Source organism: Danio rerio, chromosome 16 (genome assembly GCF_052040795.2).
Source record: "Danio rerio strain M-AB ecotype USA chromosome 16, GRCz13ab, whole genome shotgun sequence".
Classification (NCBI taxonomy): Eukaryota; Metazoa; Chordata; class Actinopteri; order Cypriniformes; family Danionidae; genus Danio; species Danio rerio.
Window position 1 is genome coordinate 44380552 of NC_141036.1, and position 26102 is coordinate 44406653.

The 26102-nt window shown below is 36.8% G+C and overlaps 1 protein-coding gene across 2 annotated transcripts in view; it reads left to right on the forward strand.

Annotated features, from left to right (window-relative positions):
* The window catches only part of emc2 (ER membrane protein complex subunit 2), a 67443-nt gene that overhangs the window by 35649 nt on the left and 5692 nt on the right, over positions 1–26102 (forward strand). Inside the window, 3 exon segments of one of the 2 annotated variants that reach the window (NM_213544.1) lie at positions 7398–7479; positions 9825–9935; positions 13044–13148. In NM_213544.1, the coding sequence (NP_998709.1) occupies positions 7398–7479; positions 9825–9935; positions 13044–13148 (298 nt within the window). 2 annotated transcript variants of the gene reach the window in all.

Below are 26102 nucleotides of genomic sequence, written 5' to 3' on the forward strand. Positions count from 1 at the left end.
ACGAGTCTAAAAGTTGCTAAAGCCTGGCGCTGAAAATAACCACGTAATTTATTCTTTCAAGCTTTCTTTTTTCTGAGCTTATCTGAGTTGGATAGTTGTGCTCCATTGATCTGTTTAACTACAACTGTTTATTAAGTTAAATAAGTTAAGTTATAACTGTGTATTAAGCTAAAGGTTTGATACTGATTAGAACTTGAAGTGGCGACGAGGTCTTAAAATATTCTGAGAAGATCTTTAAAAAGTCTTAAAAGGGTATTAAAATTATCCTTAGGATTCATGCATATACCTTGTAAAAGGTGCCATGTTTTCATCATTTATATTTTTTAGACATTAAAGTATCCCTGTTTCAACTTCAGAAGAGTTAGGAGGTCAGTTCATTCATCTTTAATGTAAAAAAATCATCAGATGCAAAAATCATGCATCTTTCACATAGGACAAATAGGAAAAGCTGTCTATAGTGCAGCTCATCCTTTAAGCTATTATTTTTTCTCATCAGGAAAAAAAGCCCTCTTAAATCGATTTATCAGTCACCAGGGTGTCAGTGAAATTTCCAGAAGTTGTCTGCGCAGAATGCGATGTTTACGAGGGTTATGAGGTCACATTTGCCACCGTCTCACAGGTCATTCTCAGGACCTTCGGTGGGATGTGCGGCGATCACTGCAGAGCTGTGAGACCCTCTGGAGTAAAAGACAGTGAAATGCCAGTCTCAGCCAGGGGCCCTGCTTAAAGCTCAGTGTCTGTTTGTCCCATGGAGTAGGGCCATAATAGGATTTGTTCCTTAAACCCCCTTCTCCAACTCGTGGGATAAGACTGCGCTCCCCTGCTGATATCTCTTTTGCCAGGGGTTACTTTCTGCCAGGCATCAGGATTGTAGGAAACTTACTTTATGTCTCTTCTCCTCCATCCTCCTTTAATTGTTTTTGGTCTTATTGTTCGCGACGGGGTGTTAGTGTGCGTCTGTTTGTGTGTGTGAGAGAGAAAGAAGATGGTTGTCCCGGTCGGAGGAATGCAGGCGCTCGGTAAGAGCACCACTTATTAGATACCTCACGGTTTTTGTGTAAAGGGCTTTATTGCTGTAGCAGACAGAGGAAATCCAGGGGTGAGAGGATTATCTGTCCGCTTAGCCCAACTTTTCTAATATCACGCCATTCTCTGACAACCTCCTATCTATAGGCGTGTCAGTGTCTCTCTATTTCTTTCTTCCCCTTTTTCTTTCTCTTCTTTATTTCTGGTCACAGACTTGCTTTTTCCTTCCCCTCCTCTTCCGGCAAAGCCTGCATTATCACATTTTTCTTCCACACTGTGAAACAACGAGAGAAATGGGGGAAAAAGAAAATTCCCAAGAGAATGAGGTGGCACCCATGCTCCCAACCAGCCAAAATAAGATGAAGAGAAACAAACACCACCCAAACAGATGATTGCACAGCCATGACGAGTGACTATCTACATTTAAATGGAGAGTTTGCCTAAAAATGAATATTCTGTCATACTTTACCCACCGCTTTGAGTTTCTTCGTTCTGTTGAACACAATGTGAAATATTTTGAAAACTTCCATAGTATTTGTTATCTTCACGATATCTCATTTGTGTTCAACAGAAAAAAGAAAGTCATAAGGGTTTGGAACCACTTGAGGGTGAGTAAATAGTGAGTACATTTTAATTTCTGACTGAACTACCTCTTTAAGGACCAGATTGACAAAAAGGGGCAAATTAGTGCGAAAGTGCAATCCCATTAAAGAGAGTGAAAAGTTCTGTGAGTGATCAACTGCTCAAATGAAAGAACTCAGAGAGAGCAGATTGTTTTCCCAATGACGACACAAAGCTTAAACCAGCTCAAATTAGGTAGTATGCTAAATGTAATGTTATATCTACAGCAATCTCTTGAAGTGTTAATTTTGTTGATAAATTTTCATGAGGAACAAGTTTCTACTGCTGAAAAATGAGAAAAAACTATATAAAAATTAAGTGATGATGATGACAAATATAATAAAAATAGACTAAAATTTTTCAACTAATAATAACAAGACAAGAATGTGATTGAGGGGTGTTTTTTGTAAAATATCCAATCAGAATTAATTTTGGTGTTTGTTCATGACACACACACGCACACACACACACACACACACACACACACACACACACACACACACACACACACACTTGAAAAGTAACTGGTCCACTTGTTGATTTGGTCGACACAAAATTTTACTTATTACTTATGATCAGGGCTTGACATTAACACCCGCCAACCTGCCAAATGCAGGTAGCTTTTAGCGGTGGCAGGTAAGACAGACACTTCCACTAGCCACTTTGGCTGGTTGAAAATAATTTTTCTGGACAATAATTCTTAAAAGCAAGGTTCGACAATAAGGATGGTCCAATATGCATGCAAAGTCGATCTTAGAATTGAGAAGCATGACTGACAAAAATAATTGTTTGCGGGAGCAATGGAAAGCAGATAAATACAGAATGAGAGGATGATCACTCGCGCGACTGTTTAAAATGCACGCGCGCTCCCATTTCCTTGCGTGATGCAACTGTGTCTAGAAACACAATTGATGTGATTGGTTCACTTTCAAATAGACTAGACAAAAAGATGAACATGCACCCACAGTCTTTCATGATTTCCAGACACTAAGGGTGTCACAATTCTCCAAATTCTCGATTCGATTACATTTTCGATTCTAAAGGCACGATTCGATTTTTGATTATGAATAATTAATTAATTAATGACCAATTCATTATTTGTAGCCTATCGTTTAAACTACCTGACCTGCGTGGTCTTTGTTTTACCCATAAACAAATCATACAGTAAATGAATAAAGGCAAGATACACACATAATTACCACCTGTCAATCACTTTTTCTGCGGGACTCGTGAATAGGCAGTGATCTGTGTCGTTATAATGGCGTCGGTAAAAAAGAGGCACAACCAACAGGAACCAGCCAACAGTATCTGAGGTGTTCGCTAAAATGACTAAGTACAAGTGAGTGAAAGATTGAAGCAGTCTACTGATCCTCTGACTGCCTGGACCTGCTGTCTCGAGCCCATGGCTGTGTGTGCGTCTGTGTGGTCACGTGATGTGCATTTTCAGAGGTAGAGAGGAAGGAGGGCTGCTCAGAAATGCTACACGCCACTGTGTATGTCAAATCGTTGTCGTTCTAAAATGCCATTTAAAAACAAAGACAGTGTAAACAGGGCCTGAGTGTGTACTTTTCGCGAGCGTATTTGCAACGGGGGCGGGCGGAGGATCGCGATGCCGGTGTTGTCTATTGGACGAACCGAACGTAATACGTACATAGCAGAGCTTGCAAAACTGTGTTTTTTTTGTCGACAACACGAACGTTGTCAACATAACTCACTGGAAATCCAAAACGCTTACACACCGGCGACTTCATTGAAAGAGGAGAGTGTTTAATTTCTGTCGACGGGTCTCCTGCTTCTGCAGTTAAACAAACACTTCAACAAGCCTGTTTTTTTCCCGCTTGGCAAGCCAAGCTGACGTGACATGGGGGCGTGGCAGCATCGACGATTCTATTTTTTGATTCGATAATCGAAATTGAGCATAAATTTCGATCGATTTCGATTAAAAATCTAAATCGTGACACCCCTATATCACACGGTATGTTTTTTTTTACCTGCTTTCTTTTGGGTTAATATGGTTTAATTATCTTTTTTTTTTTTTTTACAATAACATTGCTTTAATGGGAGATTAACTGATTAGCTTCCCATTTATGTGCAGTTAACTGGTGATCTGGGACCTTTAGCTAGGACAGATCACTGTGCATATGTTTTGTTAAATAAAAAGTATATACAGCTATATTTAGCTTTTTTTGACACATTTAAAATTTGTGACTAAGAAATAATTAATTGTTTATTAGGTGTGGTCAGTTATATGCATAATTATTGGACATAATTAGTAATTTCATACCAATATTCAGAGGCGATTCATTCAAAACCAGCTGGTTGAAGCTCGATAGAAGAAAGAGGTATCAAACAACATCATTAGTTGACTAGATAGTCGTTGGATGACTAGATGGTCATTCAAACTTATCCCTAGTTTTAGGTTTATAAGTTCATCAGGGGATGAATGTGAAATATTTATTTGAGAATAAACTATTTGTCAGAATTGTAAATTTTCAAAAAAAAATTAATAAAAAAGTGACCGTATTTCACATTGTGCCTTAAACTTACATTCAACTGACATTCTCAAAATGTGACAAGACACAATCTGACTTTATATTTAATGTTTTTTCTGTCTGAAAATGTCACTGTCTCACTTTGTCTCATAATTTGAATATATATTTCACAATTTGCCTTAATATCTCAAAAGATATCTCTCTCTCAATTTGACTTAACCTCAAAATTGGAATTTATATAACTGAATCAACTTTCTCTACTCAAACGTTACAGTTTGACTTTATCTACTCAGTAATTCCCTTTTTTGAACTTTTACTTCACAATTAACCCTAATTGGGAATATAACTTTTTGCACAATTACCATTTAATGTCTTACATGCTTTATAAGTGGAGGACTGATTGAGTTGGCCATGTATGCTGAACGCTCAGGTATTGGGTGTTGAGATCAGCAGTAATGTGGGTTGATGCCTGCCTTTCTTTCCCTATGTGTCTCCATCTGTCTATCGCTCTCTCTCTCTCTCTCACTCGTTGCATTGCTCTGCTGCAGTTTACGCCATGGCTGAAACACATCTGAAAGTCTTTACAGTGAGGAAATGGTAATTGCAAGCAGCCTTCAACCTTCTGAGTGGCCTGATCTCACTGGCTCACTCCTGCAACCTCTTTGACAGTCTGTGTTGTTCTCTTGCTCTCATTCTCCTTGCTTTGTATTCAAAGCCGATCCAACATTTCCTAAACAGCTCGATAGGCTCATCATCTGATGCAGTCAGCAATGCTGTTTTTCTACCTTGTTTGCGTCAATGAGGTTTTTTTTTCCTGCCAGGCGCTAGCAGTAAGATTAACATCCTCAACTCGATTTGGAAGAGTTCCAGTTCTGTTTCACAATTTGATGTGTTGTGATAAACTGTTATGTGTGCACGAGCACGTACAATGCGGGCCTCTGTGTGGACCTCGCAGGGAAAGCTTGCTAACAGTAGCCTAAAAAGCTGTGCGGTTTTGAGTATCGAGGCGGTAATGAGCTTTTCAACCCAGTCCACAGATTTTGGACCCATTCGGACACTAATTTGTGTGTCTTGTGGCTTTGTCATAATAGACCTGCAGTTCTTTTTGAAATTGTTTAGTTTTTTCGATAAGGAAATGTCTAGGTGACGGTTGAATACTAACAGCGCGGTTAAAAAATAGTGAACACGTCACCCTTTTTGTCAGAAAACATTTCTAAAGGTACAGTTGACTTGAAATTGTCCCCAGATGTTGGTAACAACCAAAGAAATCCATATATGCAAAGAAAACAAATATATTTAGTTTACAAAATTAAGTTATGCATAATAAATTGAAAAAATATTAAACACATGAAGAAAGGCAGGCGTAGAAAGGCAGTGAAAGCCCAGACAGCAGCTGAAATCTTGCAGTAGTTCTTCAGCAATCCTCCGCCCTTTGTTATTGTAAATGAATATTAACTGCTTCAGTCCAACATCTACATAGTCAGCATGATGAAGATGAAACCAGGGTAGACATTTCAGCAAGCCAATGATCCAAAACACAGCCAAGAAAACTCTCAAATGCTTTCAGAGAAAGAAAATCAAGCTGTAGAATGGCCCAGCCAATCACCTGACTTGATTTGATTGACGAGACCCATCAAGATTTTTGCACTCTGTTGAAGTCTATGAAAAAAGAGGTGTCTTTAAGCTACCATCACCAAAAAAGCCCTTTAATTTATTTTATTATTTTATTTTTAATACTTTTATTATTTCAGAAAAATGTGATACATACATACTGTATTAGTAATCAAATACCACTTAAAGAACACTTCCCAACCCATCCCAACACAGTCATAAAAAATAAAATAATAATAATTCAATTTTGCAAAAAAAAAACATTAAGACAATGACAGTTCAACACATACATTTCAATGAAAGTAAAAAATATATTAAAGTTAGTCATAACAAGCACAGTGCACATATTAACACAGTCACATTGTTTGAAATTACTAAACGGTCAGTCCATTCTTATAAAAAAAAAAAAAATTAGAAAAGAAGTCCCAAATCCTGTAAATTATGTGCATCTTTTTAGCCCGTCTTTCCATTGCTATACAAGAAGACATTTTCTTAATCCAGAGTGATAATGAATACTTTTCCAGTAAATGGCAATCAGCTGCTTCGCATACAATAATAGACACAGGTTTATAAACTTCTGTTCTTGTCTTCAGATATTAGGCAGGTGGAGAAAGACCAAGAAAACAAACTAGTTTTAAAGATTACACCTATTAATTCTTTCCAAAAAGACTGCAAGCGCTCACATTGCCAAACACAATGTAATAGTGTTCCCTTGTAAGTCAAACATTTTTCACAAATATCCAAAATATTTCTATTAAATTTATTTAAAATTCCGATGTTATATATGTATAACATATATAAACGAATCCAATAGGTGTTGGATTCGTTTAAAACAGGTATTGATTGATAATGTTTGCACTTGAACTTTTTTCCATCCATTTTCTGTTACATTCATCTGAAAGTCATCAATTCTAGCCAGTCTTTTAGATTTGTAGATTCTTTGGAAGCATTAAAGAATTTGCTATATAGCGTAGAAATTTTGTATTTGGCACTGGGATCTTAACTGCAATTGCCAATTTTTGGCACTGATATGAATGAGTTTTAGATTTCATGAAGTTACTTTTATATCAAGTATTTTTTAGATTATTTGTTTTGTTTTATTTGTATGTTTGTATTGTTTGGGTTTTTACCAAAATCTGCTTCAATTCCATGTCAACAGCTCCTTTAGAAATATTATTCCCAGGGAAAAAAACATGACGTGTTTAATACTTATTTTCCCCGCTGTATAAGGAAGAGAGTGTCTGAAACTGTCAATTTAGTGTGAGGTCAGTGGCTTAGCAGTGATCTCATTTGGGAACGGCTCTCTAAAATGACCTCAGGACAGACTGAGATGTCAATGAAGAACCCAGGGACAGATTGGCAGAGCAGACTGTCATTCATCTTTGAATCTAAGGCAGGATTGCCACCTCTGTTGCAATGATTTGTTCATCCCTTGACCAAATGGGCATTTATACACTGATTTCCATTAACCCTTATAAAAGCTGATAAACGAGAAACCTCAGACTGTCCCATCTCCCAACTGTCAATGAGATTGAGCCGCGCTATGCATAATCAGCCACAAAGCTACCAGGAGAAGTATTCTTGTATATGTGTGATATCCATTAAAGTTTTTTTCTCTCTCTCTCTTTTCTTGTTTGATTCTCACAGTTATGCAAAAGCAGCTTTTTGTCTTGAAGAGCTGATGATGACAAACCCACACAATCACCTGTATTGCGAACAGTACGCAGAGGTACAGTACATTTTTTTTGTTCATCTTGAAACCATGTTCTCTTTAATTTAATTGTGATAAAATGACAATTAAAAATGAGGAAATTCAAACTCCAAATATACTGATTTCACACGGTCACCATTTAAAAAGCGGAATCGAGGCTGCGGTGGGAAGAAACCTGGAAATATCACCTGAGTCACACAGGAATGTTCAGTACTGGCTGTATATCTTATCAGCGAAGAGAAAGCGACACAAATGTATAATTTCACCTCCTTCCGAGTAACCCGAAGATCTGTTCTGAATGGAAAGTGAAATAAAAAGGATTTTAGACCTCATGTTTAGCTAAGTTAAGGGAAATGGTACTAGTTAGCTTTCGTTTTCTTTCCTACACAAACGTTTTGGATGCCATTTATCAATCTCAAGTTATTGAACTGATTTTTTTCACTAAATTAGACTTGTCATGATTCTGAATTTCGGTACTGAAATTTAAAAAAATCGACACCGCTGATTTGCCATGGTATTCACCAGTGCTCAACAGAAATGACTGTGATTGGCTGTGAAGGTCATCAGTTCACCACACTTCACTGATGTTTACCGAGTGCAAACACAGACGAGCAAACGATGCATCTTTGCAGCTCTAAATGCTCCAGTGTCCGTATATCTGTGTTTGTACTCTGTGAAGAGCAGTGAACTGATGACCTTCACGGCCAATCACAGTCATTTCTGTTGAGGACTGGTGAATACTATGGCAAATCAGTAGTGTTTAAGAAAGCGCCTAGCAGTGCATAAATGTTAGCGGGAAGTGAATGTTTTTAAAACTTCAGTACCGGGACAACACTATTAACAGACAACATGAGGGTGTGCTACAGATGAATGCATTGTTTTATCACTCACCGCATTTCATAGGCTGAAGCAGGGAAGTCCCCTGCGGTAATTACCTGGTGCCATGAAGCCTAGGAGGGCACTGTTAAAGAGATTGTGATTTTGTTTAATGCCTAATATGCTTTTAATTGTTTAAATTAAACTGAACTGAATGATATTAAAGTGATGTTTACACCATATCTGCATTTACAAATCTTGGCAACAGCTGGAGGTTTGTAGTCCACAGCATGTAGTTGCAATTGATCTGACATTGAAAATAATTCATTTTGTTTCCAAAAGTGCAAGTTTTTTTTTTCACTGTTCTATAAGAAAGGTTTGTTTCAGGCAATTTGTGTTTTAGTTTCAGTTGTTCAACGTTAATGTTCAATAAATAATCATAGATAGTAGCTAGTGTGTGTTTCCTTCATGTATTTTATAATCAAGTAAAGCACCCTTTATTCAGAAATCTCTCACTTGTAATATGTGAACATATTTACTGTACAAAACCTGTCAGTGAACTATGAGGGCAAAAAAACTAAAATAAGTAAATAAAATAATCATTTACTAATCACAATCAAGTTAAAAAGTTCAATTAATCGTGATTTTAATTTACACCAAATCGCCCAGCCCTACTCTGTGTTATTTCTCTGTGTTGACATACAGTGAAACAAAATGTTGTGTCTCGTAGGCATTTTAGACCTGTTAATAACTAACATTTTGGAGCGGTAATCTAGTCAAACTAACTAAAAACTATGCACATATTATAAATACTTACAGATAAACTACATAGAGAGATATTTATACTATACAGACAACGTAAGACTATACAAGTACTTTTAAATAAGGCAAAACAACATTGAGCAAGATATTGTGCAAAAGAGGTATTTTAAGGTTGAAGAAAGCAAGTAATGCAACAAGATTTGCGTTGCATTTACAGGTAAACAATGTTTCCTTATTGAGACTTTGTAAGCCACCTACAGGTGGTTTGACAAGCCCACTCACTTGTGTGAAGAAAACTTGGAGTGATTGTAAGAAAGTGTTTTGTGCAAACTAGTGCAAATGTCGGTTAAAGTGTCAGAGAGATGAAAGAGTAAGTTGTCTACAGGTGGTTTGTCAAGCCCACTCACCTGTGTTAGGCACACTCAGAATTGCATAATGTTTTCATGTGGTGTGGTGGATAAGGGAGTAGAAATTATGATATAAATTTCATCATGGCCTTACTCTGTGAAGATAATAATAATAATAATATAACTGATAATTTATTTAATCCATATCTAGACGTATCTCTGCTTTTAATGTGGTCAATTTTTGGGTTTTTGCGTCCAGAAAACCTAAACTCCCTTCAAGTCTGCACTCTCGGACTTGCTGCATCCATCATGTTACATGCTTGTGTTGGACATTTCCTGTTTATTTAGATCATGTTCTGTTTATTTAGAGCTCATGTCAGCTTCAAGGGTGCCTAAAACACAACATCACCTTTCTGTTTCCTCCGCCGTCTCCCGCAGGTGAAATACACGCAGGGAGGTCTGGAAAACCTCGAGCTGGCCAGGAAGTATTTCGCACAGGCACTGAAGCTTAACAACAGAAACATGAGGGCCTTGTTCGGCCTTTACATGGTGAGCGGCGCTGAAAACAGACACCTTCTCCATTGTTTTTTTTGTTCATGCATGTGAATGAATGCAGAGTTTTAATTGGTTCACACAGGGGCAGTTGGCGTTTCCAGTCTCTGTGTTGGAAAAACATCATTTTTTGCTGTAATGCAACCCGGCGGCCCTTTGAAGGGCATTTCTCTGTTTATGCCAGAGATAAACAAACCGTTGACAATAAAAGAACGGTAGAGCAATGGCAAGCACTCCGTCACACGTGGCTGTGCTGGAGAGGTTCAGGCAATATGTGCACTGAATAAGCCTTTCATCTGTATTTATTTAAACAGGAAGTTGTCCATTAACACCAATGCATCATTTGTAAGTGACTCCTGACATATGAACACAAACAGCCAGCCAGGGGCAGAAGGCCGACAGAGGGTGCGCAGAGAGCCACACACAGGCCCTCTGTTCAAACACACACACACACACGCTTCAGTAGTTCAAACACACAACCATGACAGTCATCAGCGCACTTTGATGTGAGATTTGCTTGTGAGACAAAGCTGGCAATTGCAGGATGTCGGTCAGTACAACAAAACCAAGAACCTGTTACACTGTTATATGTGTAAAGTGCACCATCTGGCAAAAATTGAGCAATCTTGGTGATATTGATGGTGACCTGAAAAGGGTCTTTTTATAACTACTGTTTCAAACATTTTTCTACATGTATTTATTTATAAAAAAATAACTTTTCATATTTAAAAAAAAGTTATTGTTACATTTATTGTTAATTGTTGAATTAAATTATTGTGTAATTAATATTAAAGTATATAACACTAGTAGTGAAGTACTAAATGAAGTAGGAAATACTAAAACTGAAATAAATAATACATAAAGAGGTCTTTAAAACTACTAAAAAAATAAAAATCACAACAAAACGTCTAAAATAAAATTCAAATAGAAAACAGAAAACATATTAAAACTACTTTAAAATATTTAAAAAATACTGTAATAGTTTAAACACTTGATGACCACTTTATTAGGTACACCTGTCCAACTGCTGGTTAATGTAAATTTTCTAATCAGCCTATTACATGGTAGCAAATCGATGCATTTCTGCATGTAGACATGGTCAAGACGATCTGCTGCAGTTCAAACCGAGCATCAGAATGGAGAATAAAGGTGATTTTGAACGTGGCATGGTTGTTGGTGCCAGATGGGCTGGTCTGAGTATTTCAGAAACTGCTGATCTACTGGGATTTCCACGCACAACAATCTCTTGGGTTTAGAGATAATGGTCAGAATCAGAGAAAATATCCAGTGAGCGGCAGTTCTGTGGGCGCAAATGCATTGTTTATTCCAGAGGTCAGAGGAGAATGGCCAGACTGGTTCCAGCTGATAGAAAGGCAACAGTAACTCAAATAACCACTTGTTTAAAACGGGGTATGCAGAAGAGCATCTTTGAATGCACAACACGTCCAACTTTGAGGCAAATGGGCTACAGCAGTAGAAGACCACACCGGGTGCCTCTCCTCTCAGCTTAATTTAGGCTACAATTTGCAGAGCCTCACCCAAATTGGTTAATAGAAGATTGGAAAAAGTTTCCTGGGCTGATAAGTCATGATTTCTGCTGTGACATTAGGATGGTAGGGTCAGAAATTGGTGTCAACAGCACGAAAGCTTGAATCCATCCTGCCTTGTATCAATATTTCAGGCTGGTGGTGGTATTAGTACCAATTGAGCATCATACTCCACAACTCCACAGCCTATCTGAGTATTGTTGCTTTGTCTGGTGGCTACTTCCAGCAGGATAATGTGCCATGTCATAATGCGCGAATCATCTCAGACTGGATTCTTTAACAGGAAATTAGTTCACTATACTCAAATGGCCTCGACAGTCACCAGACTGAATCCAATAGAGCACCGTAACTGCATGATGGTATCATGTCAATATGGACCAAAATCTCTGAGTAATATTTCCAATACCTTGTTGAATCTATGTCACAAGGATTAAGGCAGTTCTGTAGGCAAAAGGGAGTCCAACCCAGTACTAGTAGAGCATGCCTAATAAAGTGGCCATTGAGTGTACATAATAACACCCGCTTATAGATGTTATGATATTAATGGCTATTTTTGTATGTATGAAAGATACTAAATCAACACTGATTGATACATAAGCTGTGTAAGCTATACATTTTTTTTTTATATTTAAAATTTCTCTGTTAGAATTTTGTTTTTATGAGCTAAAACAATATCAGGAAAAAGTTAAAGAAATTAATTAGGAAATACTAACTTGAATTCAAACAGATTTTTTCATATATGTTTTATATAAAATAGTTGTATTAGTAGTTAATATTAATTATAGCTAAAGTGGCTTTGACACCTACAAGTGGATCTAAATTTAAACAATAAATTATTAAATATTTATAAAATTAATGGATATTTTAATCCAAAAACAAAAAGTATGACAAAATCTAAAAAAAAAAAAAAAAGGAAAAATGTACACAGTCTGTGACTCAAGCAAAACCAAACTTTTTCCCTCATGGGCTAACATTTGCCACATCTCACCAACCTTACACACCCCAAAAATCCAGAAGCTGAGGGATTTGCTGCCAGAAGCAGAGATGAGGTTGATTGGTGTGCAGTTAAAGTTTCAGCACATCCATGGGGAAGAGCTTTCATGCTAGCCGACCGGAGTTCTGCGAGCTCTGCTAAAGCGGGTCTAATAGCAATAACGAGGGAAAGATGGAGGATTTGTGGTTGTGGAATGAGATCTTGTAGCGGCTGGAGAGCATGATTCACGTTGCGCTATGCAGTTCACACACCGCCTTTCTGACACTCGCAGACCTGTCAGCAATGTCTATCCTATCTCTGATGCGTTAACACAGTGCCCAGGCTTTTTTTTTCTTCACTACTCAACCTCTCAAAACTCTCACATTTTCCACCCTTTAAAAAAGACCCTTCATCACCAGCAGGGTTTAGCCACCCTTCCATTATATGGGCTTTAAGTGGGAGCCGATGGGTATTTATCTTATGACTCTCTATTGACGCTTCCCAGGAACAGTGATACCCTAATCTTTATGCTTTCCCCAACACTCTGGTGCATCTCACCCTTGTTTGTTGTCTCTTCTCCTGCAGTCGGCAAGTCACATCGCTGCCAGCCCTAAAGTCAGCGCAAAGGTGAAGAAGGACAATGTGAAGTACGCAGCATGGGCCGCCGCTCAGATCAGCCGAGCCTATCAGGTGAGAGGATGGACATTACAGCTGGACATTATACCCCAAATCTAATGCACATACAGTTGAAGTCAGAATCATTAGCCCCCTGTACATTTTAATCCACAATTTCTGTTTAACACAGAGATTTTTCAACACATTTCTAAACAGAAACTTTTTAATTACTCATTTCTAATAACTGATTTCTTTTATCTTTGTCATGCTGACAGTAATACATTTTTGCTAGATTTGTTTTTGAGATACTAGTATTCAGTGCAATTTAAGTGCTTAACTAGGTTAATTAGGCAAGTTAGGGTAAATAGGCAAACCATTGTATAACGATGCCATCGGAATCTTTTTGGTTGAAGCCTTTCGGTTTCATTCACTTCCATTTATTTTTTATTTTTAATGTTTCTGACTGATAATTTCTAATTAAATTATTATACTTTTTATCTATAGTCATGAACACAATTGTTCGTAAAGCAAATAGTTTGACCATTTTCTGCGGTTTATTATTCCTAGTCATTTCTCCCATAGGAAACTGAATTGGAAATTCGAATACAATCGCCAAAAAAAAAGAGCAAAATAATGTCAATCGTCAATCGTTATTGGTATTATATCAAAATGGAAGCAAGTGGGAACAACAACAACTCATCCATGAGTTGGTAGGCCATGTAAAATCATTGTGTATTCTGAGACACACAGTGCACAGATGTTGCCAGTCAGTAACTACAGACAATCTTAATTGGCTTAAGAAACCATAGAATGGGTTTTCATTGCCGAGCAGCTTCATGCAAACCTTCCATCACCAAGGGCAATACAAAGTGTTGTATGCAGTGGTGTCAAGCAAAATTCCACTGTACTCTAGAGCAGTGCTTCCCACTCCACGTACCGGTTTGGGGATCAATTGGTACCGGGCCTCACAAGAATTCATAATGTTTTTAATTTTTATTTATTATCTGAGTCTGAACGATCTTTTATTTAGAAATTTTTTTATTTATTTCTCAGTTACATCTCAATCAATCAAGTGCCAAAATTTAACCCACAAGCTACCAAAATAAGTAAGAAACAATCATCTTTGGAAAGTGAAGGACCCATGAACTGCCAATTAATTTATCCGCAACCCGTTTGTCAACAAATCAGGTGAATTCAGCATGTTTGTGCAAGAAGATCAACAGCTGTAGATTGCAAATGACGGCGGCCGTTCACATATCGAGTCTATTCCGTGTGCAAATTCATTATTTCCTGTGGAGGCTAGACTTATGAGAAACGACCTGGGAGGACATGCTTACACTTTCAGGCGCACCAAGTTAAACATTTCAACCTTTGAATGTTGCGGGCGCACCGCAAGTCACGTGACAAGAACTGAGCGATCAGCTTCATACTTTGTATGGAATATGTAGATTTCAGTAGACTATATCAGGCAAACACAGAACAGCCAAACACAGAAGTGCTTTTTAATTTAATAAATAAAACTAGTATCAGAGTTGCTGCAATGTTTTGTCAACTTCTCATCCTCTGAGTAAATGGTTGATGGTTGCTTAGCAATCTATGGGGCTATGATAAAATTGTTAAGCATTGATAAAACAGTTGGGGACCACTGCTCAACGCAGCGCACAAATCGCACTTCTTGACTGCATTATGGTGTGGGGTTGTTCTTCAGGCATATGGCTTTGCTCCTTAGTTCTAGTGAATGGTACTCTTAATGCTTCAGCATACCAAGGAATTTTGGACAGTTTGACTGCAATGCAAAAAGCAAGGTCTATAAAAAACATGGATGAGCAGGTTTGGTGCAGAGGAATTTAACTGGCCCGCACAGAGTCCTGATCTCATTTAAAATGAACTGGCTTTGATCAACAATCTGGCTTTACAATTTATTAGTATGTGTTTAAGCGAAATACATTATTGATTTTATTCTGTAAAATGCTGGAGCAATTTCTACCTATTCTAAAATAAAACATTGTCACTGAGAAGAGTTAACAAACCAATATTTGGTGGATTAACTGAATAAATGTTTACTTGACTGGAAGAAATTAATACTTTCATATATTTTTTTTTCAGCAAGGTCATAGTAAAATGATCAGTAGTGACAGTAAATACATTTATAATGTTACAGAAGGTTTTGGTTTCAAACAAATGCTATTCTCTCCTCCTTAGATCCACAAAATTGTAAGCAGTCCTGTTTTTCAGCATTTATTATGAGAAATGAGTATATTCAATATTTCATTAGATATATTACCGCATATTTCTGTGACAGAGTTGTAGCTTCTTTGCTATGACTAGAGTACATTAAACATTTAACATAGAAAACAGTATTTATAACAGTATTACTGTTTTTGATTAAATAAATGCATAAATCCTTCATTTAACACACTTTATTGCAACACTTGAAGCCATTGTATTAAAAACATGCATGTCACACTTATTTTTATATTCTGCGTTGTGCTGTATCTTTTCTTTTAGTGTGGTTAAGCATAATTTCTATCCAGACGTACCACTCATTCTGTGCGGCTGGCAGTACAGTTTATCTGTCTGGACTCTGCCTTTTGCTCTGTTTTCCTCTGTCCCTCTGTCCCGATCTGATAAACAGACAGTGGAGCACATCCCCAGACAGTGAGCGTATGCCATGCCTTCACGCTGGGTCTGCTGAACACGCGTGCCTGGGCAAAGCTCAGCTAATGTGTTGACTTAAGCCCACAGGCCCTGGCATTGTGTTACGCAGCTGTTTTCTATGTCTGCATGTTAAAGCGCCACTATCCCTATGAAGCATACATGCCGGTGCCAAACATGGGCCTCAGGAGTTAGCAAGGGGAAAATATGCAGCATGCACACCACCACTGCAAACGGAGGCTGTAATGATAGCAGAAGAGAGGAAAAACTGAAGTGCAATGTGCTTGGTATCACTAAAAGAGTTTATGTTGTTGCCATGTTACACAATGTAAATATTATAGATTTATTAGAAATCTCAACTCCAGTCAGGGTAATATATATGTTGCTTATTTAAGGATTGATGGTTTAAAGTGTAATAAACGGGTCCTTAGTCAGCAAAAAGTGCCGTCAGGGGCCATGCACACATAAAAGTGTACATTTGGAATGTTTCCTGTGTGGTTGGAGGACTCTTGTCACACTTTTTAGTTGGAGCCCCCTTCTGCTTTAATGTGTTGTTGGGCAAGAAGAGTTTTTAGAGATACATTCCAAATGTACTGTATGGTGCAAGACTAGAGTCTGAACAGAATAAATGGTTTAGTTTGTGCTGAAAGTTGTCTTTATGTCTTTCCAATCCCATTCGTTTTTCCTTAGAGCTCTAAAAAAACACTTTTTAAAGGTTTTTTTGTTCACCTCAAATTCAATTTACAAAAGTGATACTATTTACATCGAAATCATATTCAATGCAGATTGCTTCTTCAAAGATGCAGTATGTGAGTTTGACACCCAGTTTTTGAATTAGGTATTCAGGGCTCGAAATTAACCTTTTTGCTTGGTAGCACAGTGTTCCTAACTTTAAAAATTTAGTCGCAAACAGCAATTATAAGCACCGTTACTTCAAGTTTTATACAAACATATTTATTGCATTTGAAATCAACACTAATCAAACTAACAAGCAAAAAAAAAAAAAAAAAAAAAAATATATATATATATATATATATATATATATATATATATATATATATATATATATATTTACGCATCCATGAGGAAATTATCACGACAAAATTTCTCAACGAAATCCCGTTGTCACAAGAAAATATATTTTTTTAACATAACTGAGTGACCAAAAAATACACGGACCGCTCACCGGCCCTGCACACACTACTTGACATGAATTAATCTGTTAACAATATAACTATGCTGTTCTCACAGGTGGTGTCTGATATTGCACTTATGCTTTTTTGCAATACTATGCATTACTGATGGTAATGTCTTTTAATGAGTAGCGATGTTAGTTTACTCAAGCACGTTTGCGATGTTGTACGTGGTGTTAAATTTTGCATATAGTTGCTACTTGCACGGCGGAAAGCATCTAGTGATTAAATGAAGGATTAAATAGAAGCTTTCATGCTAGATGTGGCAAACAGTTACCTAAAAATTCTATCCCACAGACTTTTGATAGCGGACTTGAAGCCAATGGAAGTCTTTTATCCACTTTTCGAAAAGTGTAGATGGTGGATTAGCATTCACCACACGATCACTACTAAGATGTGTCATTATTTGTAACTTTAGATGGTTTCTAAAACTAAATCTGTCAGTGTTATTTTCATTCTCATCTTTAGCGCTTTACATTTTCGCGGTTGTAGCTCTCCCTGTCATCCCAAGCCAAAAGGCATTGACTGAGTGATTGACAGCTGATATTAACCAATCTATTTGTGTTCAGTTCTAGAGCAGTGGGCTAATAAGAAGTGCGCGAATGTGGGGCAAGCATTGCAGGCTTTGTTTACTGCAGCAATTTGACAAAAACTGTTTTAAACCATTCCTGAGCACTGCGTTTCACGTTTTAAGTGCAAAGATGCATTTTGCGTGAATGCCTCCCGAATCCGTGCTTGTGGTGAACATTATGCTGTGAAAACTGGTTGCACACAACAGTTCTATGCACTCACACAAATGCTCCCAAATATATTTTGTGGTCTCAGAGATAGAATTTTAGGTGCATATGCAACCAAAATGGTCGCAATTTCGAGCCCTGGTATTGCATGCCTGGTTCAAAATATAAATATCTGCAAACATATTATGTTATTTTTATGCTTTAGAAGAGTCAAAAACTTACATACAGCACCTTTAATTATAAGATTAAAAGGGTTATAATAATGTTCCAACAGCATTCTACAGCACATCCATGCATGTTAAAAATTAAACTCTTTTACTGTACTTATTAATTATATAATTTTATATAATATTATATTGACCATACTGTTTTTGTATTATTATGATTATTAATATTTATAGTGATTATTTCATTTTTTCAATAATTATACATATTTTTGTTTTATCACAGAATATAACAAACGTTAAGTCTATTGTGGCCCTGAACTTAAGATTTAACTTAAGAAAAATATATATATTTTTTTATCTTCACAAGGCTGAAATGAATGCAAGTTTTTTTAGGCCAGTTTATGTTAATACATCCATATTTTTTAAATATGCTTTATAGAAATATATTAGAATTAACAGTTTTCCACTCTTTTTAAAAGTAACTTATTGACCTTGTGGTCTGTAACCCTTAGGGTGTTATAAAACTTGGCCAGATTTCTGTTGGAATTTCCAGACCACCCAATACCAGATATTAATGTTCCTTTCATTCCTTCTGTCTTGCTTTATGCAATCATCTTCAGTATCTTGCTAGATTTCTCCATTGACTGATCCATATGCCTCAGGAGACACTTTACTCATGAGAATGTCATTGCTAATGGATGGCAGTCATACTGACACGCTGTCCTAATCAGAGCATCAGCAGCATCATGCGTCAAGACTTTGTGACGCTGCTTGGTTCCTATTTTTTGCTGCATTATAATGGCTAGTAGTCCCTCCTACGGTGAAATCATGCCCCATATAGTTTTATTTTAAACATAAAACTTTTTGATTGATTCGGCTGATTGATAGTCACTTTGTGCTGCTGGAATGGAAAAATCCTTTGAAGCACAAAACTTGACGCATGTTGAGTAGTAAAAGGAATAATTCAGTCATATTTTACATTTCTGTCATTATTTTTCTCAGCCTCATAGATTTCAGGAAAGGTTACATGCATACCAATACACTCAGTTACAAAATCACTCGGTTTGCATGCAAACCAATAATCTAGTAATGCAAATAAATGTATAATTTTTTTTTCCTGGTAGTAACGCTTAATAACTATTATTCAAAACAATAATTTGAGTATACAAATTCAAAGTTATGGCAAACTTATAGCTCAATTATCATCCATTTAAGATGCAATAATTTGATTGTACCACTTCTACATCTGAAAAGAAAAAAAATCGTTCAATCTGATCATCTAAATTTACAATACGATTCTATATAGAGTTCCGTATAATGTTTATATAATAGATGCATTTAAATCAGCATTAAAGACACATTCTTTTCACATATCACACTTGCGCACGTCAGTAAATCGACAGAAGGTAGGTTTATGCATTTACATGCTGGGTGAAATTGAAGTAAGGGGCTGAAATTGACCTGTGATTGGTTTGTTCTTAAGCCATTTCTGTGACCTTACTCTGATAAAGGTTAATGCATTTACATGACCACGTGCATTGGTTGTCTTATTAGGCATAATTGGGGTAAGAACATGCATGTACACACTCTCATTGTGTGGACAAAATCTTTTTTCAGAATATCTTGACTTACACAACGTTACACAACGGTTGGGAACAACATGAGGGTAAAAGGATGACAGTATTTTTATTTATTATTGAAAACTTTAATGTCAAAGATAAAGATATAAGTTTGGCCTGTAACATTGTTTCAACATTACCCAACAGTCTGTTCATTCTGAAAATGTACCCCTATATACATTTCTTAAAATTGCGAATTATGTAGCCAGAAGTATGCATGGCTGCATTTTGACTTTAAACCGAATGCTATGGGGTGGTATGACACCGTTCTTTTTCGCGCCTACCAGCCGACTGCTTATCTCCATATGAACGGCTTTCCCGCTGTTATCAGTTTGTCCAGTTAGCTTGCCATGTATGTTGGCGGACTTTAGACACAGTTGACCTTGACGACGGGGTTCGAGTTCGACTAAGAACAGTTCCAGAAAGCAGGTAAGACAAAAACAGAAGCCTAAAAATAAAATAAGTTAATAACAGGGTGAGATTAAGAGTAAAATCAGGCAAGGGCTTTTCTTATTGCTTTTTAAAAATATCGGTTGGGTTCAGGTAAGTGGCTGGACGCTGGACAGTTGGTGCTTTTGGTAACACTATCGGTTGGTTTTAGAGAAGGGTGGGTCAGTTGATCGATCAGTCAGTTGACAGCGGCCTCTGGTGGATTTACATGAGAACAGGACACGCAAATGGTAAGAGAGAAATTTGAGATCTCAAAAAGCATACACAGCGGCCCCTGGTGGGTTCGAGAAAACAAAAACTGCAAAAAAAAAAAAAAGCTTCTGGGACATATTTGGCGCTCTCCAGAAATGTATATAGAGGTACGTTTTTAGAATGAGCCAGTGTTGTTGATATCGCATTTTGTAAATCTGCAATGTCAAGTTGAGTTTACTATTAACCAAGAACTGCAGTTCAGAACACGTGTGATTTGTGGAGTCATTGCAAAGTTTAATACTAATGGAGTTAAAGATTTTCATTTGGTTGTGGTTTTAATGACTGTCACTGTGTACAACTTCAAGCAAATTAAACGATTTGAGCGCAAGAAATTGTATCATTTGTAGCAAAGTGTAACAAAGATTTATTGCATTTAATTACTTATACAATGAAGACTAGTGTTATAAGCAGCGTTGGGGGTAACGCATTGTAATGCAACTAGTTACTTTTTTGGGAATTAACTCAATATTGTAATGCATTACTTTCAAAAGTAACTTTCCTTAACACTGGTTATGAGTTTCTGTACCTCAAAACCATAAATCAATATCAATATTCAAATAGGATCTTTATTCTGTTGTAATCATCTATGCTTGTGATTTGCTTATTATATTGTTATTAAATGAGATCTGCTCACTTTAAAAAATCATTTTAATTAATAAATAACTATAAATTATTTTGAAATAGTTATTCAAATCTTCTTGTGAAAATATATTCATATTGCAATATCACAGAAAATCGAAATATCGCAATGTCTAGTTTATTTCCCCAGTATTGTGCAGTGCTAATATGAGTTGCAGATGTCTAGTGACAAGATGAGTAAGAGACTTTGAAGTTGGTTTCAGAAAGTGTCTCAGTGCTTGAAATACCATGTGAAAACCATGGTGTGTCCTCCAACGACATAGATATGGTGAATATGCACGTAAGAATTAACCTAAGGCTGTTTAGAATAAGTCATTTATCCTTAACCTTATTCACTGTACCTGAAAGTACTTTAGTTGTACTGAGAGGTCAACATCACCTGTTGTACTCGTTGCTTTGAAGAACTTCTGAGGTCTTTCAAAGAGTATTCGAGTCACCCTTTAGCAGAGTAGCTTTGATTGATGAGGTCCTTTGGAGGTTAACGGTGCCTCTAACCTCTGGTGGTTAGCATACCCTCATTAACTAGTCGAGGCAAGCCACTGGCTATGTATCCATCCAAAAATGTGAACTAAATTTTAGCAAAAAACTGAAATATCACATAAAAGACGTGTGAATAAAGAAATGTTTCCATCCAATGAGTCAAAGAGAACAAAATCGTCACTTCTGATTAACTGGCACCAAATATCAAAAATAAAAATGGAATGTGCTGAAATAGAAGAAGCTGTGTGAATCTTTTCTTTTTTTAAGAAATTATTTGTGCCTCAAAAGACATATGTCGACATGCAGTGCATGCATGGTGGTGTTTGAAGGCATGAGACGTGGAGCACAGACCCTCGTGACTATTCTGGAGGCAATTAGTAATACATTAACACTATTACTGAATTAGTTGGGCAATTTAGAATGACCAAGACTAAATTTCAGCTGTTTTACAATGTGCTCAGCCTGCTGGTTTGTCCATTCACATGCATTTTTATCATCACGTGATCTCTTATAACAAAATCACATTACTTTTTTTTTTTTTACTCGCTTTCTGGAATTTGTTTGGTGAAACCGTTTTCATTGTAGTTTGTGCTCATTTTGTCTTAAAATGAAAAGTATATCCTACTCAGTTATGCGCATATGGTTTTATGCACATTTTCAAGATTTTATGCGCATCTTGGCACTTCCATCAACCATTTTTTATGTGCATATCCAAATTGTGCATACAAATTGGTGGTTTGAAACAGGTATTTTCTAGTAGGGCTGGGCAATATGGAAAAAAATTATATTTCGCCTGTGTTTTTGACCGATTTACTATTTTGATTTAGATTTTTATGTGGTAGGGTGCTTTCACATCTGTGGTTCAGTCCATTTGGTCTGGACCAAGGGCAACATGATAAATTGTAGCATTTTCTGTTGTCTTTGGGTCCTTTTCACACCACACTGATTGCTTTGGTCCGAACCAGTTGAAAAGAACCAAAATGCAGTCATGTGACAAAATCCACATCATTCATTGGCCACATGTTAATAAATGTATTTCCTAAACTGCTTTTCGATTGGTCAGAATTAACGTGCGGGAAAATGCCAATGGAAATAAAAGTAACAGAAATAAAGCATCCGGCAATATGTCCGCTTTTTACTATGGAGGGACGACTGCGCTGGCTGATTGTATCCTTGGTATACTATATAGTTTGTATACATCACTTTAGACAAACTATACATTTCAAGAGTGAAGCGTGGCTGCAAACAGCAAAGGCACATCTTAAGTCACTTTAGGAGGAGGCGTAAATTAATTTTGCTAAACTGCGACATGGTCATCTTCCGGAAATATTACCAACGATCCATCAAGTAATGTTTTTCCCTCTCTCTCTCTTTCTGTTTAAAATTGTTGGTAAAGCGTTGTCGACAAATATTTTTCCTCCACATTCCATAAAGCACAGCGCATCGAACAGCTGGATTAGTTCAAAAAGGCGTTGTAAATTTTTTGTGGTTGGGTCTTTTTTAGTTCGGATCATGTTCTCACCACAATCGAACCGCTCCAGGGTTCGTTTGAAAGTCTGCTTTTTTGGTTCCCTTTTGGTGGGCACTCGAGTATGATTGCTATGTTCACACCTGCCCAAACTAACCAAGAGGGAAAACAAACTCTAGTGCGATTCAACTGAACTAAATAAGGCAGGTGTGAAAGCATCCTAACTAGTCAATTAAAAACAAATTACAACAACATGATCGAAGTAAAATACTCTATAGCTGACTTGAAAACCCATCTGTTGTATGCTTGGTGGGCATGCCAAATAATTGGACAACAAGGTGTCAATAAATGTGAAAAAAACTCTTTTTTTTTTTTAATTAAATGAAGTGAATATTCTGCCATTCAATCAAAAGGTCAAGCAAATTCACCACCAGCAAAATTTTTAACTGTAGTAACCTCATGCAAATTTAAAGCATGTTAATAAGTCACATGTGATTGTTCTTTTATAATGGATTTTTGTCATGTTTTGTATATGATGAACTTTGTTCGATGTCTGACCTCTTAAATCCGAACGATTTCCACAGAGGAAATGTTACTTCCTTTCTTTCTTTGACACAAGGTCATCCTGACGTCACATGATGTCTCATCATGATGTAAGGCAATATTTACCAGTTACTTTCCTTCACTTGCACGTGAGAGGTTAATGTGGTATAATATAGTCGGACATTAGCTTCTCATTCTGTCATTGGTGTATTTAATATTTTTTTATTAAAAATCATGATTCCACATTAAAAAAAAACATAAATCATTTTAAAATTTTAATCTGAATTAAAAAAAATTAATTTCCGGCCCTACTTTCTAGCTGCGGTTGATGTTTTCAGACGACAGTTTGAATTGAATTTGATGGCACATTCTCTAACTCCACTTACTTTGTTTCTTCTTAGTGCTTTCTGTCTTTGACTTTGAGCATAAATGCATTAACTTCATCCTTCTCTCTCAATATAGAGCTAATAATTCACAGTGGCTGTCAGGCCTGAGTCAGTCCACGTTTCATAATAGTCATACAGACGTATGACTCACCGCACTGAGTGATTAGAGTGAAGCACTGAGATTTTGATGTGTAATGCCATAGCTTTCACTCACAGCTGACTGAGAGACATGAGAGTGATCATCTAACACTTACAATCATAATAATGCACACTCATGCTGTTTAATTTCTTGAGTGAGTAATCACAATTACTCAGTCGTGTGTTGATCAAGATCAGTGCAAACATTGGCATTGATTCAGCATGTTTATGTCTGATTAGGGCTGTGCAATATGACGATATACACTACCTGACAAAAGTTTTGACGCCTATACAAGTTTTAGAATAACAAATAATAGCTTGACTTCTGGTTGATCATTGGGTATCAGAAATGGCTTATATGAACGGCAAAGGCCTCTAGATTACGCTTATTTTACCAAAATAAAATATGATTATGCTTTAATCTTGTCACTTAACAGAAATAATGTACAGTATAGAATTTAAAGTCATAGTGTAGTGGAAAAAGAATTAATAATGGGAGTCATACATATTGTGTATGACTCCCATGATCTCTGCAATGACTCAAACAACTTATTTTAAAATCATCTGGAACGGCAAAGAAAGAGTTCTTGCAGGATTCTTAAGATTCATTCTCTATCCTACCCCAGACATGCTCAATAATGTTCATAAATGGTGACTGGGCTGGCCAATCCTGAAGCACCTTGACCTTTGCTTATAGGAACTTTGATGTGGAGGCTGAAGTATGAGAAGGAGCGCTATTCTGATGAAGAATTCGCCCTCTCCTCTGATTTTTAAGGCAATGAGCAGCACAAATGTCTTTACCTCATCTGTTGATGTTGGCATCCAGTTGCCATTGGTGGTCATACAGAACGTGACCACCAAACCATGATTTTTTTTTCACCAAACTTGACTGATTTCTGTGAGAATCTTGGGTCCATGCGGGTTCCATCAGGTCTTCTGCAGGATTTGTGATGATTGGGATGCAGTTCAACAAATGATTTATCAGAAAATTCTACCTTCTGCCACTTTTCTAAATGATCAACTAGAAGTCATGTTATTATTTGTTACTCTTACAACTGGAATTGACAATAAGACTTTTGTCTTGTATATCATATGGACAAAATAAAAAGTTCATTATGGTCTATCATTGATTTTTTGAGGTCAAAAAATATTTTTCATAATTTATAGGGGTGTGAATCTTGTTGGTCTCACTGTTGGTCTGATTACGATTATCATGTCATTGATTCGATTCAACAAAACCTTTAATTTTACCTGCTCAAAGAGCATCTCCCTCACCTAAGTATGTCAGGAAACATTAAAACGGTGCTAAATCGTCTTTGTCCGCATCAAACAATACATTTTGACACCCCTAATAATTTATATGAGTGCAATATTACGTGTTATGGTAATACAGGCAGAAATATGAATGAAGTCATTGTGACATTAGGAAGTTGCAGTCTTGAAAGTATGTTTCCATTTTGCATTTTGTTTAGTGATATTTATATGTTGTATTTTTATGTTGGACCTCTAATCAAACAATTTTGTTTTAGATTTTATTAATATTTATTTTATATTTTTACATTTTTTTGATCAAACATTTGCCCTGAGGATCTAAATAAAGTGAGAAAAATGATCACGAATGAATAACTTTTTATTGAATGTGCAGAAATGGCATTATATAGTAATATATATTGTTATCTAGATAAACTGTAAGATTACTTGTGAGATTTGTCATATCGCCCAGCCTCATGTCTGATTGAAATGCATGATATTTGTGGACTTTGACTCGTCCTTTTGTAGATGCCCTTGACTTTTGTCCAAAATGTGATGGAATCCATCGTTCAGGAGAAACCACACAGCACACTTGCACAATAATGTGGGGATTTTGTGAGAATGCTGGGAACGGCAGCCTGGCACTTGGACCACATATCAGCTCTATTAATCTAGCGATGTTTCCCAGTAAGAAAATAACATTTGTCTCTCTGTATATGTACATGTCCAACGGGACTCGTGAATTATAGCAGGGATAAGCACTGCCAAGCCCAGAAACGGCACTGCCATGCTCTCTCAAACATGCTTTGTGAGCTATTTTCTCGTTTTTTTATTATTTGCCTGTTTACCCAATGAGTTCACCAGGATGGCTGGTTCATTTTTTTCTGCTAGAGTCCATTACAGTACAGATGTTTCCTCTGAGGAGGTCTGGAATACCAGGACAAAGCTGTCTTTTAGCATTTCCATTTATCTCAGTGACAGTTGTTAAGGCTCATTCACACTTCTAACTATAACTGTATTTGCTTTCACACTCAAGATTGATCAACATCTG